Here is a 17,108-nt window from a genome sequence, read left to right on the forward strand (position 1 = left end):
TCTCTTAAGTCTAAATTTTGATTTAAAGCTTTCGTGACTGCAGGGATTCATATTCTTGGTTCTTTCGGTAAAGTCACCACGTAGAAGGGAAACTGGCTCAGACTCAAGGATGGGTCCCGAATATCTGCCACCGGTAACCAGGTCCAGGTCCTTGGGCTGGAGACCCCGGCAAAAGCTTGGGGTTGACCTTCATCCAGCAGTGAGATGGTCATGGCTGTCATACATCGCGCGCTTTCAGATGCGCTTCTGTGGCCGTCTGTAACGCTCTTCCTTCCGTTATTAGGAAGCCAAAAGAGCTATGCACTTTTAAACTTAGATTGAACACTAATTTTTTTTAGAACTCCTTTTTGTGTTCAGATTGTTGTCCTTCCCCCGCACCTCCGATTAGCACGGTTGGCTACGTTTGGTGCGAAAAAAGTTCAACACGCATACCATGATTGACGGTGATGATGATGCTGACGCACAGACGAAGCCGCTCCGTGCCAGCAGCCGCTGGAGCGCGGCGGCGAGCGTGGTGAGCGGCGCTGGGGGTTCGACGGCGCGAGGGGCGTGTGCGTGCCCTTCCTGCGTGAGGGCCAGGCCGGCAACGCCAACAGCTTCCCCGACGTGGTGGAGTGCTCACGCTCATGCCTGCCCAATGGAGCCACGCTATTCCCTGAGAGAGGTGTGTGTGTGATTTTTCTGTGCGAGGCGGTCGGTTAGCGCGCTGCGCGAGTTTGATTCCTGCTGACGGCCAACACCAGTGACGATTATTTGAACTAGGCCTGGGCCTCCCCCTAGGTCGACTCAGCCTCAAATGAGTACCTGGTGCAGTGTGTAAACGCCACCACTAGGGAGACACATAATGCCGTGATGTCCCAATCGCACGATCGGCGTCACATCACGAGACGAACAACACATTGGGATCTTTCGCAGAGCAGTGCAAACCCTTGGTGTCAGAGAATGAGTGACCTCTGAGGTCCCCGCAGGTGACCTCTGACCCACACCGAGCAGGGCAGCACTTCCCCTTGCGTTCTGCATTATGAGACCAATCTTTGTTGCATGACGAGTCAGATCGATAAGTCTCAAAGCTGGAAATTAGTCAAATACAGAGCTCCCGTAAACAGATTCAGACAATTGTGTTTTACAGTTGTAACCTTCGAACCAAACGTTTGCTCTAGAATCTGCATTGAATTTCCATTTTGGCTATCAGCAGTGGTGGTGCTGGGCCATTTGGGGCCTTAAGGATAAATTCATTTGGGGGCCCTATATCATTCTAGAAAATCCGAGTAATATGACAGATGAGCTTTCAACAATAGGTCCAGATGTAGTGAGGTAAGAGATATGTAGATCAAAGCACAGGTATAGTGAGATGAAAGAAGAGAGGTGCAGACGATATACGCTATGTATATGAGAGAGATTAAGTGGCTTTTAATTTAAATTAGCTCATGTTATTATGATTTAAATTTGTGTTGATATATGGATGCACCTGTATATATGTTTATATGAATGCGCGGTCCCTTGAGCTGTTTTGGACCCTAAACGTATGCTTGGTTTGCTAACACTTTGTATGTGTGTATGTTGAACTTATTTCGCACCGTACATAGCCAACCGTGATAATCGCAATGAGCCATGATGGAGAGTGAATTTCACTTGGTATTTCGCCTGTAGCTCTCGAGCAATGATCAACGTGCTGTCCCCCACACAGACTTGGCGTGCAAGCTGCCTGCCGATTCGGGGCCTTGCGAGGAGTCCACCTACCGGATCCATTTCAACGCCAGCAATGGGCTCTGCGAGTCCTTCCCGTACTCGGGATGCGGTGGCAATGGCAACTCGTTCCCCAGCACGCAGGCATGCCAACGCCTGTGCGGTGCCCGGGCCATCACGCGCCAAACCTCGAACAATGCCGGTCAGTCAGTCTGTGCCCTAGCTCAGGGGTCGGCAACCTTTTTCAAAGAACAAGAGACATTTTTTAAAAATTGTATTTGTCTCTGACAAAAATTGCTCAAGAGCCGCATCACATGCGGAGCTACTTGTACACACACACAAATCGAGCAGCAGATTTACGGTAGATGACTAACACATTCTGACTCAAACAAACAAAATAGGTGATGGAATAAACTGAGGCTATTTAACGTCCCCCCGTCCCCCCCCCCCCGGTTATTTTTTAACAATATAGTTTGACAGTTGTACATTTTGTTGTCACCAAGACATCCCGTGGTGACTCATTCCCTACCACATTCAATCAATTATCTTTACATTAAATGATGTTTTAAGATTTAAGAATTTTACTGAAGTTTCCACGCTAATGTTACATTCAGACTCAGGGAACGAACCCAAGGCAACAAATCGGAGAGGACATACACTCTGACAAGTTCAACCCGTGTCACGTCGAAACGCTGCCGGCGCTCAAGACGCTCGACAAACCTTTGCCTGTTTGACACTCAGTAGGCCTTCCTGACCAATATCATCCACAATAGAGGTTTTGTTGGGTTTCATCGTGTGAATATATAAATGTGCCACCACCCGACACAGCCAACTAGTAAGAGTTTTCACGTAAACAGAACGTGGCCAGTTCGTTACTAGTACAGCACACCGGTGTGTTGGAGAGGAAAGACACAAACTTTACAACCAGCTTCATCAGGCAACAGCCAAATTTTGGCTGTCACCTGATGAAGCTAGTTGTAATTCCTGGCGAAACGTCGCACTCAGATTGTAAATGTTGTGGCTTGGCTCTCTAACGCACCGGTGTGCTGTACTAGTGACGAATTGGCAACTTCTGTTTACGTGACAACCCTTACTAGTTGTCTGTGTCGGGTGGTGGTGGGTTTTAATGACACATTTATATATTTACGCGATCTAACCCAGAAAAAAAAACCCTCTTACAAACCTCTGCCCACGCGAAACAATTGAAACGAGACGGTAAAATCTCAGCAGCAAAGAAATCCGCTTCTCGCAGCACATCGTGACTCCGAATCGTGACAATTCATCACAGCGCTGGTCGGACGAGCACGAGCCCCATCCATCAGCTACAATGCACACGAGCATGGTGAATGACTGTCAATGTACGGCAGCATTTTCTCGGATGAGCAACCAGTCAGTTATTTTGAGCGCGGTTACGATTTACTTTACTCAGTCGGTGTTAGGGGCCGTCCATAAATGACGTCACGCAATTTTGGATGATTTTCCCCCCCCCCCCCGTCACACGGCGTCACAAAAAGTCAGACCCCCCCCCTCAAATATGACGTCACAAAGCTCTGCCACCCCCCCCCCAACCCCCCCCAAAACCATATTTCCATTTTGAAAATAAAACATGCTTCAAATCACTTTAAACTATTGTCATTGTGGTGCGTATTTAATGTGGCGCTGCACTCTGATGTTGTAGGAGAAAACACGTATTAAAAAGGCGTTGGAAATCTTAAATTTAGCATAAAATTCACTTGAAAATATTAAACGTCTAAACTAAAACTGCAGATGTTCAGAATATTATATTGAAATTATGTTATAATTATTGAATATTAAAAGTAATTATAACTATTAGTTCTTTTTTTTAATAACAGTCATAAAAAAATTCAAAATTTATGCTTCTCCATTCTCCCATGGAGAAGCAAAATGCTCCTTCATGGTGACCTTAGTAAATTTAAATAATCAAATATTTAATAATGACAATTAATAAAAATTAGTGTATATTATAACAATTCTATATTTATTTAAAGTTGCGCATTTTGACATGACGTCACATTTCTCAAACACCCCCCCCCCCCGTCACACATCGTCACAAATGTCTGACCCCCCCCCCCCAGGTGCGTGACGTCATTTATGGACGGCCCTTTAGCCGCTGCGGGCGGTGACACATTTCTTTTTTGGTTCCTGTTGCTCCGTGCCCCGTGGACCGTTCCCGTTCCGTTGCAATGTGCACTCATGCCCACTTTATCGAGGGCAATATTTCGATTTAAAGCTTTCGTGACTGCAAGGATTCATCTTCTTTGGTTCTTTCGGTAAAGTCACGTAGAATGAGAATAAAATAATATTTTATAAAATAATATTTTATTCTCATTCTCATATTTTATAAAATATTATTTTATTCTCATTCTACGTGATTTATTGATTGATTTAAAAGAGACCCGCCATTGTTAATTGTCAACACCTGCTCACTTTCAGCATCCATAAAAGCAATAATAAAATTGTAAATCCTTTCACTGCTCTGGCACAGCTGATCCCCTTGCCTCAAGGCAAAGTAATTTGTTTCTGTTCTTCAACGCTACACTATCTGTAAATCTGATAACAAATGGTCTTTCAAAACGAGGCATTTCCATAAAGACTAGCAGCTGCTTCATATAGTTCTGGGCATTAACACAAACACATTTCAGACTATCTCAGACATTGCACTTAAGATTGTCGATTATGTTTCCATCTGTTTCCATGTTCGGACCATTCTGTTTTGCAATTGCAAACTCTGAACCAAACATTTGCCGTATTATCTGCATCTAAGATCTGATGTGGATTTAATTTATAAATGTGCAACTGAATTCGTTACTTTGTCTAGCCTATTCACTTCTGTTCAGAGAAGCTTGGCTGAAGAAAGTACTAGGCGTGGGTGGTTTGGGATACACGATTTGGACAATTTATACCTTCAATAATATTAACGTCAAGGTCAACACGAACTTGCAAACCAACGCTGCCGATGTTGATATTAGTACATGAATCAATTAATCAATCAATATCACCTGTGGAAGAAGAACAGATGTTCATTTTTCATCAGCTGTGCAAGCAATGGTGGAGCCAGGATTTTCAGGTAGGGGGGGCCACTCCTCCAGCAATGAAAAATGATTGAGGAGTTGTTAGTAAGTAAGGACTTGCCCCTTTTTATTCGACACGTGTGCGGCGATGGCGCAGCCATCGATCGAGGGTCGAATTCGAACCGCGTTGTGTGATCGGCATCGCGCTCGCTGAAGGTGAATACCTTCAGAGAAGTCGTGGACTGTATACGCAACTGCGCACAATTCTGAGTCACTTATAACTGCTTTGCCGTTACTTATGGACTCAGCCTATGGTCCTATCATCTCATAGAGTCCCTGGCACGTAATAATAATATGCTCCACAGTGGCAGTGGGGGTCGCAAAATGCCGATTTATTACTAATGAAGCCCAATGATCCGATCGAAATTAGGGATATCGATCGGATCATTGGGGATTTCGATCGGATCATTGGGGGGGCACGTGCCACCTCCCCCCTCCCCCCCCCCCCACTGGCTTCGCCAGTGTGTGCAAGGAGATTTTTGTTGTTGTGTATCTTGCATGCATTGAGTTCACATCTCGCCTACACCATTGAAAAAAACAAAAGGAATAGGCAAAAATGAAGTAAAAATATAACTATACTTGTGTTTTGTGTGTCAGCAGTCATTAGTTGGGAGCGGTAGTGTAGCGGTTAGCGCTACGCTGTGCTACGAAGCTGGCGACCCGGGTTCGATTCCCGCTCACGGCCAACACCAGTGACGATTAACTGAACCGGTCTTGGGCCTACCCTAGGTAGACTAAGCGTTACCACTGGGGAGACAAAGTTGGTCGGGCGTGGTGCTGGCCACCCACCCCCTCGTGTACTGTGCCGGTCTTCATAGGTGCTCGCTAACAGCACTTGCCCCAACAGCCTGTTAAGGCTACACGGGGGAGCTTTTGTCTTTTTTTTTCCCCAATCATTCGCGACTGGGCTGGTATCCAGCTTTAATCATGGGCGGCTGCCTTGAATCAACCCAGCATCTCAGCAGTGCCAAATCCTGATGCTCTGAACCCTGAGCCATCCGACTGCCTCTTTATATATATATATTTTTTTTATAACTTTTAATTGTGCTCGCGCGGGAGACTATACTTCGTTATTGCCGTCATTGCTGTGTATCAGCCGCCGTGAAAGGTCGACGGTGATGTGCTCTGTTTTCCTGTCATCCCCGCAGCTTCAGAGCCAGCGTGCGAATGTGCGGGTGAGTGACGTGGACATCCGCTCGCATTACCTTGGCAGCTTGGTGGAAATCATCCAAAGCGCGAGCACTCTTAGAGTTGACACCTACACCCCCCGTATTTGTTGGAAGCGTTAAAGGTAGATTACAGTCACTCTTCTAAGCTACTTCATTTTTTGTTTATGAGCTCCGAGTGAGAACTTAAACAATGACAACCAAATAAATGTTGGTACTACCCAATGGTAGGGTTGTTCGCTTTCATAGTCGTGTACAAAGCAGAGGCTGGAAAGTGCCTAACTAACCCCTCTCATCACCATGAACAATGCCTTCCTTCAAAAGCTATATATACAGTATATACATTAGGCTAACAGTTTGGACAGTAGTCTCCATTCAAAGCTGTGACGGGGCCATTGCCTGATACTTTAAGCTACGACTGTAAATATAATTTCTTCAGTTAAAAGATTGCCTTAACAGCAATATGTCAAATTTTGACTTAAAACTTTCGTGACTGCAGGAATTAATATGCTATGGTTCTTTCGGTAAAGTCACGTTGATATAAAAAAATAATAATACAAATAAAGTGATTAAAAATATCACTTTTTTTATCTACGTGGCTTTACCGAAAGAACCATAGAATAACAATGTCACACTGTGATTTGTCCCATGTAATTAGTGCCTCGAATAGAATACAATTTAGACACGTTTTACTTGTTACCAATTTAATACAAAACCCCTGCAGCGTAATACAGGGAGGTGTCGGTTCAAGTGTTGGTGTCGGGGTACAATAGCATGGTCGCTTTCCAACACTCAGGCTGTGTAGTCAAGGGCGATGTTTTCAGTGCCTCCTGTGATCACACATTCACTGAGACACGCCCCACCAACTCTCCTTATCGCCAGACTACTCACGGCGTTGGGGCTGCTATAGCAATCATCTCATAGAGTAATCGCACTCCAATGTGTTTATATACATCTGTATAAATATACGTAAATGTGCTTCATTGTGAATACTGGTTTACTTTTTCTTCAAATAATTGGATTGGAAAATGATTTGTCAAAAACACATTCCTGCGGAGGGAGCTGGTAGGAACGTTGGGTTGCTCGGTCAATGGCCAGGGTCAACAGCGGCACGTGGTGTATTCCGCAAATATGTCCGACTGTGAGGGCGGGCACAAGCCGGCGTGAGTAGGTTAAACGTTGAGTTTTATAAGGGCACCACGGGGTGACTAGCCCCTCCCCACCCAGCCCCACCCCTCCCACCCCCCACTCAGCCCCACCCTCCCCACTCAGCCCCTCCCCACCCAGCCCCTCTCCACCCTCTCCTCTCCACCCAGCCCCACCCTCCCCACCCAGCCCCTCCCCACCCTCCCCTCTCCACCCAGCCCCACCCCTCCCATTTTTGGATGCACGACGGACACAATAATCCCCTGTGGGCTGGTGGTGTAACCAGGAGGTTCCTACCAGTATTAGTGTCTGGAAGTGCAGCAGTCACACAGTGGTGAGTTCACTGCACTATGAGCCCAGCCACCTGAGTTCGAATCTCAGGCATGGCTGATACCAGCGGCGAGTGATTTAAGAACCCGTTCTGGGAACCCCCTCCCTCTTTCACCAACCCGCACTTACCAGAGTGGTGAAGTATGGTCAAACAACTCCCTTTAGACCCACGCAGCATGGGGAGGCCTTCATATAGTGGAAGACTGACACATTGCAAAAAAACTAATTATTTCGTATTTCATGTTTTGGCAGAGACAATATTTACTCTTTATCCCCAAATGCTTTGCCATTTGGTTCTTGAAGGGCTGAAAGAATATCGTTGTTCGCACGCCAGCACAAAAACGCACGCAAGATGCACCGTCTCGATCTCTTCCCCCCCCCTCCCACCTTCCCTCGCTCAGGAAACACAACGGCGATCATTCTGGGTCTGCTTCTGGCCGTGACTGTGCTGACATTCTTCATCTACTTCTACCGGCAGCAAAAGAGGTGTGGCTCGTCACAGAACGCGCGCCGCAACGCGGGTACCCGGGGCGGCATTCAGGTGACGACGAGCAGCCAGCTGCAGGGCAGCAGCGCTCTGCGCCACGGCGCCTACGACTGCCAAGAGCAGGAGCGCCATCATGACCATGACGCTTTGAGTCTACAGGAAAGGGGGTCGCTAATTGTGAAAAGTTCACTCAGTTTGAAGTGAGTAGTGTGCACAATCACACATGATGACGTGCTCGGAGTCAACGGGCAGTGCTCATCTCCGTTAGCGGTGGAAATGCCACATTCCTGTTCACTTTCCCGATAAAACTAGTGTCTGAAAATTATACTAATTTCGTGGACCTAAGGGGGAGGGGGGGGGGTATTAGCAACGGGATTAAAATGAAAAAGTTTAACAATTTAAATTTTTGTTAACAGATTTTTTTATATAAAATTCCGAGCAACAATTGTACATCTTACATTCCAGAGTTTTTTTGCATTGCTCGCAGGTGAAATGAGGTGCCCAGAGTTTGTCTTGATCCCCGACAGGCATGCCGAAATATGCCTTGTAGGCCTCACACATCGTAGCAGATGCTTCCACAGAGTACTTTGTCGCTCTTGTCTTGATAAATTGGCCGCAGACATAGCAAAACGCGTCTGCCGGATGCTTGCAGCCTCTTGATGCCATCTCAGAAAAATGCAGATATGGATCCACTTAGGCAGCTGCAACTAAACTGAACTGGTGGGCTTAAGGCCCCTGTATTTACAGTGAGGGAAAAAAGTATTTGATCCCCTGATGATTTTGTACGTTTGCCCACTGACAAAGAAATGATCTGTCTACAATTTGAATGGTAGGTTTATTTGAACAGTGAGAGACAGAATAACAACAACAAAATCCAGAAAAACGCATGTCAAAAATGTTATAAATTGATTTTCCATTCTAATGAGGGAAATAAGTATTTGACCTCTCTGCAAAACATGACTTAGTACTTGGTGGCAAAACCCTTGTTGGCAATCACAGAGGTCAGACGTTTCTTGTAGTTGGCCACCAGATTTGCACACATCTCAGGAGGGATTTTGTCCCACTCCTCTTTGCAGATCTTCTCCAAGTCATTAAGGTTTCGAGGCTGACGTTTGGCAACTCGAACCTTCAGCTCCCTCCACAGATTTTTACATGGGATTAAGGTCTGGAGACTAGCTAGGCCACTCCAGGACCTTAATGTGCTTCTTCTTGAGCCACTCCATTGTTGCCTTGGCCGTGTGTTTTGGGTCATTGTCATGCTGGAATACCCATCCACGACCCATTTTCAATGCCCTGGCTGAGGGAAGGAGGTTCTCACCCAAGATTTGACGGTACATGGCCCCATCCATCGTCCCTTTGATGCGGTGAAGTTGTCCTGTCCCCTTAGCAGAAAAACACCCCCAAAGCATAATGTTTCCATCTCCATGTTTGACGGTGGGGATGGTGTTCTTGCGGTCATAGGCAGCATTCCTCCTCCTCCAAACACGGCGAGTTGAGTTGATGCCAAAGATCTCCATTTGGTCTCATCTGACCACAACACTTTCACACAGTTGTCCTCTGAATCATTCATATACTCATTGGCAAACTTCAGACGGGCATGTATATGTGCTTTCTTGAGCAGGGGGACCTTGTGGGTGCTGCAGGATTTCAGTCCTTCACGGCGTAGTGTGTTACCAATTGTTTCCTTGGTGACTATGGTCCCAGCTGCCTTGAGATCATTGACAATATCCTCCCGTGTGGTTCTGGGCTGATTCCTCACCGTTCTTATGATCACTGCAACTCCACGAGGTGAGATCTTGCATGGAGCCCCAGGCCGAGGAAGATTGACAGTTCTTTTGTGTTTCTGCCATTTGCAAATAATCGCACCAACTGTTGTCCCCTTATTCTTAGCTCTTTCGGTAAAGTCACGTTGAAGGGAAACAATAAAATAATAAAAGATATATTAAACAACAAAAATTCTCACGACGTTTCGACCATAACACAAACGGTCATCATCAGGTGTGGAAAAACCAACGGCAAGAAACATTTGAAAGAAGTGGTGGTCCGCATTTATTTATTTATTAAAGGTGTATTTATTTATAAAAAAACGTTAGCGCCACGCGCAGCGATTTGGCAGTTTATTAAGAAGGACGAGTCCATCTATGTTCTGAAAAGAGGAGGGGGAAGACGAAAAATTAATGTATGCTGTCTGAAAGCCACCGTAAGCGTGAACAATCAATTAAGACCTGAAATGGTTTATCAAATCCTTCCAATGCTTGGCAATGGTCTTGTAGCCCATTCCAGCCTTGTGTAGGTCTACAATCTTGTGCCTGACATCCTTGGAGAGCTCTTTGATCTTGGCCAAGGTGGAGAGTTTGGAATCTGATTGATTGATTGATTGCTTCTGTGGACAGGTGTCTTTTATACAGGTAACAAGCTGAGATTAGGAGTACTCCCTTTAAGAGTGTGCTCCTAATCTCAGCTCGTTACCTGCATAAAAGACACCTGGGAGCCAGAAATCTTTCTGATTGAGAGAAGGTCAAATACTTATTTCCCTCATTAACATGCAAATCAATTTATAACATTTTTGACATGCGTTTTTCTGGATTTTCTTGTTGTTATTCTGGCTCTCACTGTTCAAATAAACCTACCATTAAAATTATAGACTGATCATTTCTTTGTCAGTGGGCAAACGTACAAAATCAGCAGGGGATCAAATACTTTTTTCCCTCACTGTATACTACTATTTATCTTACTGGAAAGTTCTAGAATGCTCTAGAAGTTACTCCAAGTTTACTCAGCACTGAAGCTATCTAGAATATTCTGGAAAATAGGTAAATTTCAAAATATCACTGTCTTGGTCACAAAAGCAACGTTTTTGGGGAATAATAGCCATTTTCTGTACTTTTGAGCCGTAAGAAATTAGGAAATAACACTTACTACCCAGGAACAAAAAAAATTGTTACACAGTGTTATCAGCCCTCGTCGCCAAATAATGTACACCGACAATCATATTTTTTTTGCATATTTGCCGCTCTTAACTGTTCGACAGTCACGTGTAAAAGCATTTGCGAAATAAATAAATTGCTCGCTAAAAACATTGTAAACGGAAATGCTGCCATAGTGCGATGGTCGGAGCCACGGGGACTTGCGATCCAGAGGTCGCCGGTTCGACCTCCTGGCAGCAGTTGAAATGCCGGACAAAGTTGTTCCCCCTCTGCCTCTGTCCACTCAACGGTATAAATGGTCACACCACAGTTGGTCACAATCGGCAGGTCGTGCGCGATGGGATAAATTGTTGGTGCGGTACCTCCAACTCTTACCAAGCCTTCAGGCCGGTGTGGAAGAGTAGGCCGAACAGGGGTCAGCAACCAACATAACGGGATTATTCATAATAAAGGTTTTTGGGTTAGATCGCGTTATTTATAAAAGCGTCGTAACCCTCCACCACCCGACACGGCCAATCAGCAAAAAAAGTGTCACGTTGACAAAAGACAAAATAGTTCACTACTTTAGCCCACCGGTGTGTTGAAGAGTGAATCCACAACATTTACAGTTTGAGTACGACGTTTCGCTGGTAATTACATCCAGCATCATCGGGCAATTCGCCAGAATGGTAAAGCCCTCACTTGCTCCAGGATTATAATGTTTTTTTTCCGAATTCGGTAACAAACAAAAAACCTATTTCAAGATCCGCAATGCATGCGAATACAAAACGGTGGTCCTGAATAAACAACTGCCACGAAGCAGTCCTTAGAGAGCCACCATGCGGCTCTGGAGCCGCAGGTTGCCGACCCCTGCTCCTGAGGTGTCTACGTATTCATTCTGAACATGTGCGCATGGACAAAACCACACGATTTCGGAGCCTGACTATTTGGCTGTGGGTACACGTCATTCACAGTCAGTCCTATTGGCAGGTCGGATGGTGGGGGAAAGTGTGGGTACTCCAAACTCTTTCAAGATGTCTGGCCAGCGTGCAAGAACAGGCCGAATATCTTGTAGAGGGAGAGCTCTCGAGCTCACTCTAGTGGAGCAACCTTCCGTCAGCAGTGGCTTGAGCAAGCAATTGCAGAGCTGCACCTTTATCTTTTAACAAACGACACAACGATTGGGCGTAAGTTGAGGGCAGCGGAGCTTTTTTTTTTTATCTGCGGCGCTTGACAATAATCCACTCGACCGCATTGGACGAGATGGCTACTGTGGGGGGGGGAAGAAAATTCAGCCGCTTCAGGCTGACGGCGAAAGATTTCCTTGAAATGTATCCGGCACGTAGCACCTGCTAGGACGTTGCGGCGGTGTCACATGGCACGGCGACAATGAGGGCCTTGTTCCGGAGGTCATGTCCGTCCATGGGAAAACGTGCTCAGCCTTTGTTGCGAGAGGCCTTTGGCGACCCCAGGTATTGTCTTTCAATTGAGGGGAAAATGTTGCCTGCAATAAAGCAGCACCCAGTGCTTCGTGCTTAACTCGGGTTCAAAGTAAAAGGAGCCAGTGCGTAAATCCTTTTTGTACAAGCACGGTTTTTTTCTCATTCGATTCGTGTACATCATTGGCTCTGTCCGCAATCAAGTCGGTGAGGTGGTGCTCACCCCCCATCGGCAAACCTGAGCCAGTGCTGGGAATTCCACATCCCGATGGTGGGCGTCAGTCTGCCCACAATGCAACTCGTCTTTGATGTTACACAACATGGAAGTCGTTGAATTGACCACGGATATATAATAGGTTGAGTCAAACCCCCAACTGGGATTGAAACTCACACGTTTTTTTTTGTATTTTGAGTCCAGCACAATAACCTCAGGAAATACTGCCATAGCTTAATGGTTAGCACACTGGACTTACAATCCGGAGGTCACCGATGTTAAATCTCCCAACGCAGCATTTAAAACAATGGGGCAAGTTTCTGTACTCCCTCCCGCCTCAAAAGTAGAAATGGGAAAACTGCTGTTCGTCAATCGGCAAGTTATGTGTAATGGGGGTGAAGTGTAAGTATTCCCACCTCTTCCGAGACATCTATCCAGCATGGAAGAGGAGTTTCCTCTAGTAGAGGCCCTTCCTCTAGCAGTGGAGTGAGCAAGGTTCGTACGGGGCTGCATATTCACATTTTACTCTGTCCCCAGTGCCAGCCGGCCAGCTACGATGTACGGAATGTAAAATAGCGGCGACGACGATGACGATGATGTTCTTGACTGTAAATATATATTGTGTGACTTTGTATTCCTGTATACGGAGGGTTGAGTGTCTCCGGTGTGTTTGGCAGGAAACAGAAGGCAGCCACGGAAAACGCAGCCATGTACACACCGGCCACGACCAAGGAAACCATCTAAACTTGCCAGAAGTCTCCTCCAATTGTCAGAAACACAGCTCAAAATCTCCTCATTCGTGCGTTTTGGAGTATCTGCTGCCCTCTTTGATGCAGCAGGAAATGGTTGAGTGTCTCTACTGAATTAATAGGCGACGTGGTCGTATTTTTCGTTGCCGTTAATTTAATGTATGAGATGTGGTTAAGGGACCTTATGTCTTCGCAGCCTTGATGTTATCGTTGTGACGCGCTCGATCGAGTGACACAGTTTATGAAGCCCAATTAGACAAGTTGTCACTAAGGTTTCACACTCACGGGTTTGCCATTTCCTAAACACAAAAGTTGTCTAATAGCAATAACTGTTGTGCAACTGTGATCACGCTTTTATGAGAAAAAATCATAGCGCCGTACGTACAAAACCAAGGCCAAAACTACTTCATTATTCACGGCCCATTCTATGTTTTATTTTGTTTTACCAGAACAGACTATTCCAATAATTGCAGATTACTTATATCCTTGAAATAATTCAGCCTTATGATAAACACATATCATTAACAACGGATTCTACGTACTGAATATGTATACAAAACTACATCATGGGACCTCCTTTGCCAGTCCCAAAATATGAGAATAGGGTTTTCCCATTTTTTCTGGCAACAGAACAGGTGTTAAGTTGTTAAAACACCAAACTGAAACCTTTTAGAAGGAATCATGTCTGCATTAACCACAATACTTGTGGTCAAAATGCAAACAAAAAACATACTCTGATAATATATGCATTGTCCTTGAAACTGATTGGTCCACACCAGAGACAACTTTCTTTTGAGCCTCGTCTCAAACGGTGTTAGAACAGAGGACACCTTAAGACGTACAGCACAAAGACAATGCACTATCAGAGTAATGAGAGCTCGGGGTCAGAATCTACATCATGGGACCTCCTTTGCCAGTACCAAAATATGAGAACACCGTTTGAGACGAGGCTCAAAAGAAAGCTGTCTCTGGTGTGGACCAATCAGTTTCAAGGACAATGCATCATATTATCAGAGTATGTTTTTTTGTTTGCATTTTGACCACACGTATTGTGGTTAATGCAGATATGATTCCTTCTAAAAGGTTTCAATTTGGTGTTTTAACAACTTAACACCTGTTTTGTTTCCCAATAAAAGGGGAAAAACCTATTCTCATGTATAGAAATGTTAAAAAGAACTTGGTTTACTTCGGCCAACTCTTGTGAGTAACTTTATTGACCTTAATTTGAGCAGCGTGAGCTTCATTACACCATGCTCTACATAACCTACCTTCGTCATCCCCAGCCGTGATCAATTCACTGCTGGATGAAGACCTCTCCAAGCCATCACCATCACCCACGATAACCGTGATGTTACAATCCACCGAGTACCCACACACACGCAGGAGTTCATTGCTCCGTCTCCCGGCAGCCCCATCACTCACGCACCTTATCCCTGCCAACACCATGAGGCGCTGTTGGCTGAACACGCAATGTAAGTGTGGTTGCATCTATCCTTAGACCCCAGCGATCTTGGCACGTCCACAAGACAATCGAAGTCAAATTTCCTACACGCGAGCCCACTTGTAATTGAGTAGATACAATTGGTTCATGCAGGCTCCCCGTGCCTATCAGTGAGCAAGCGGCAGGCACGTGTGCGTTCACTGTCGGGTGTTTGAACAGCACGCCACATCATCAATCCCCATTCTTGCAGCTTCCAATGGTGTGCACCGTTACGCTGTGCACAAACAATAACGCCGAACCATTACTTGAGTCGTAAAGACGGATGGTGTGCTGACAATATAAACTCATCACCCCGTAACCTCTGAGCAGGCTGGACGCCACTGCGATCGTCATCAAGCAGCACAAGCGACAGCAGGAACACGTGGCACGTGCTTGCGCATCGGGGGAATTCAAGTGTATGCACGAGTGGGGAGGTAAACAAACGCCTCTTTGTTAGATGAACCACTTGCAAATGGAGTGCTGTATATTAGCTCAACGAAGGCAGCGTCTCCCCACCCCCCCTCCTGTGCAATGTGGCAGTGCTCATCTCTTGAAGCCCCCCTCCCCCCGCCCCCGGAGCTCGTGGTGGAAATTCCACATTGCGATGGTGGGGACCAGTCCATCCATAGGACAACTAGTATTGATTTCCCACAAAAATGGTACTTATTTCTCACGGAAGGACGTTGGGCGAAGCTGACCTCTGGCTGAGATTTCTGACTGTTCAAGTAAAATTTGTCGAACCAGCTCTCAGACTTAGAGACTCGGTTGGTCTCATTTTCGCGAGTGACATGGGTCGCCAAAACGACAAAAGAAAAACAAATAAAATCGAAATATGCATCAGGACAAAAACAGCCGACTGTGATTAGAGTTTTCTATCGCAGCTCCATTCAGCCAATATAATTTTAAATCACCCCCGATTTGTATTGTCGTTGCTGATGCCTTGAAATAAACACATGGCTGCCAAATGCCAATGCCAATTTTTACACCGCATATACTGTAGAGCATTGATTTTTGTTTTCTGTTGGGATACTGTTTTTAATAGGATAATCATTGATACGTGCATACATTCTAATTCTAAATTTCAATGTACGGTGGTGAATGGTAATTGTGATGTCGATACTGAAATTATAGTTGCCATGAGAAGTGGAGTGTGTCTGTATTCCCTTTCTCACCATGCACCATTCACTCTGTGATCCGTGACTTGACTCGTTTAAGTTTCACTTGTTTTCCACGCTCCTTTCCACTGGCAGCCATGGGCCATCGGCGGAAATTCAACATTGATGGCCCAAACATACAAAGTCGATGCATGCCTTACCGCGTGGTGGCGTTTCAGATTGCCCAGTTCCTCGAGTCGTGCTGTAATTATTGAATGCCTTGCTAAAGAGATGCACGGACTCAGTAGGCTGTCACCTGGTGATAAAGATCACCCGTTTCACCAGGTGAATGTCATCTAACATGTGACGGGTCTCTTTTTTGCCAAAGGAGACTTCAAACCTTCCAATTTTTTTTCAGAGCACCACATTTAAATATTTGGTCTCTGATGAAATCCGCCTCCCTCTCTCAATCTGCCATCTCTGTCGTCAGAAGGGCAAAGGGTCAAAAACCTCAGCCTCCTTTGTGTTTCCTGTTACAAAGCGGCGCTAATGAGAAGGCACGTGACGATAAATCAATTCATAGATCCATCTAAATTACAGTGTTATCCTCACATCGTTACGTTTAGGCTACCGAAAACGAGGGGCGCAATACAAGAGATAAAGAGACGGTCTGAGCCTGTAGCAATTACCGCACTGTGCTACGAAACGTAGCGAACCGAAGTTTCCTTCCTGCTCGTGGCCAACACCAGTGACGATTATCTGAACCAGTCCGGCGCCTCCCCCAGGTCAACTCAACCGCATATGAGTACATGGTGGGATGTGTACATGTCGCCACAAGGGAGACAAAGGCGGCCTGTTGTGGTGCTGGCCAACCCACCCCTCATGTTGCCGTGCCGGCCTTCATAGGTGCTCGCTAACAGCACTTGCCCCGACAGTTCGTTAAAGCTATCCGGGGGGGGGGGGGTCTTTATCTTTGGGGGTGGCGGGTGTGGAAGTGATAAGGGTGACAAAGGGCCAGTCGCAGCGACGTGAGAGATGGTGACAGCTCGGGGAAGATCTTCATCCAGCGGTGGACTCACTATGGCTGATTCTGATGAGCGGTAAGGGTGTGAGGTGTATTTGCCCGAGGCCAGCCTAGATACAGGGTGTTTGAAAGAGATTGACCCAATTTCAAAGCGGTATATTTCACGATAGCAACATGTTACAATTGCATAAAAAGTTACAAACGGTTTAATGAGTTATCAAGTTTTACGACCCATTTTGTGAATGCTCTATGTGCCCTCCACCTGCTGTACGGACAATATCGAGACGAGAGTTGA

At 45.8% G+C, this 17,108-nt stretch overlaps 1 protein-coding gene across 1 annotated transcript in view; it reads left to right on the top strand.

Annotated features, from left to right (window-relative positions):
- The window catches only part of LOC116957655 (uncharacterized), a 32,933-nt gene extending 17,095 nt beyond the window's left edge, over window positions 1–15,838 (top strand). The window contains exons 9-13 of the mRNA XM_032979999.2: window positions 467–664; window positions 1,688–1,888; window positions 5,927–5,953; window positions 7,822–7,906; window positions 13,144–15,838. Coding sequence (XP_032835890.2) covers window positions 467–664; window positions 1,688–1,888; window positions 5,927–5,953; window positions 7,822–7,906; window positions 13,144–13,210 — 578 coding nt within the window. The 3' untranslated portion in view covers window positions 13,211–15,838. The remainder of the gene's footprint in view (window positions 1–466; window positions 665–1,687; window positions 1,889–5,926; window positions 5,954–7,821; window positions 7,907–13,143) is intronic.
- Window positions 15,839–17,108: the final 1,270 nt, after the last annotated feature.

The sequence above is a fragment of the Petromyzon marinus genome, chromosome 1 (assembly GCF_048934315.1).
Source record: "Petromyzon marinus isolate PM22_M1 ecotype Great Lakes invasive population chromosome 1, UKy_Petmar_22M1.pri1.0, whole genome shotgun sequence".
NCBI classification, from domain to species: Eukaryota; Metazoa; Chordata; class Hyperoartia; order Petromyzontiformes; family Petromyzontidae; genus Petromyzon; species Petromyzon marinus.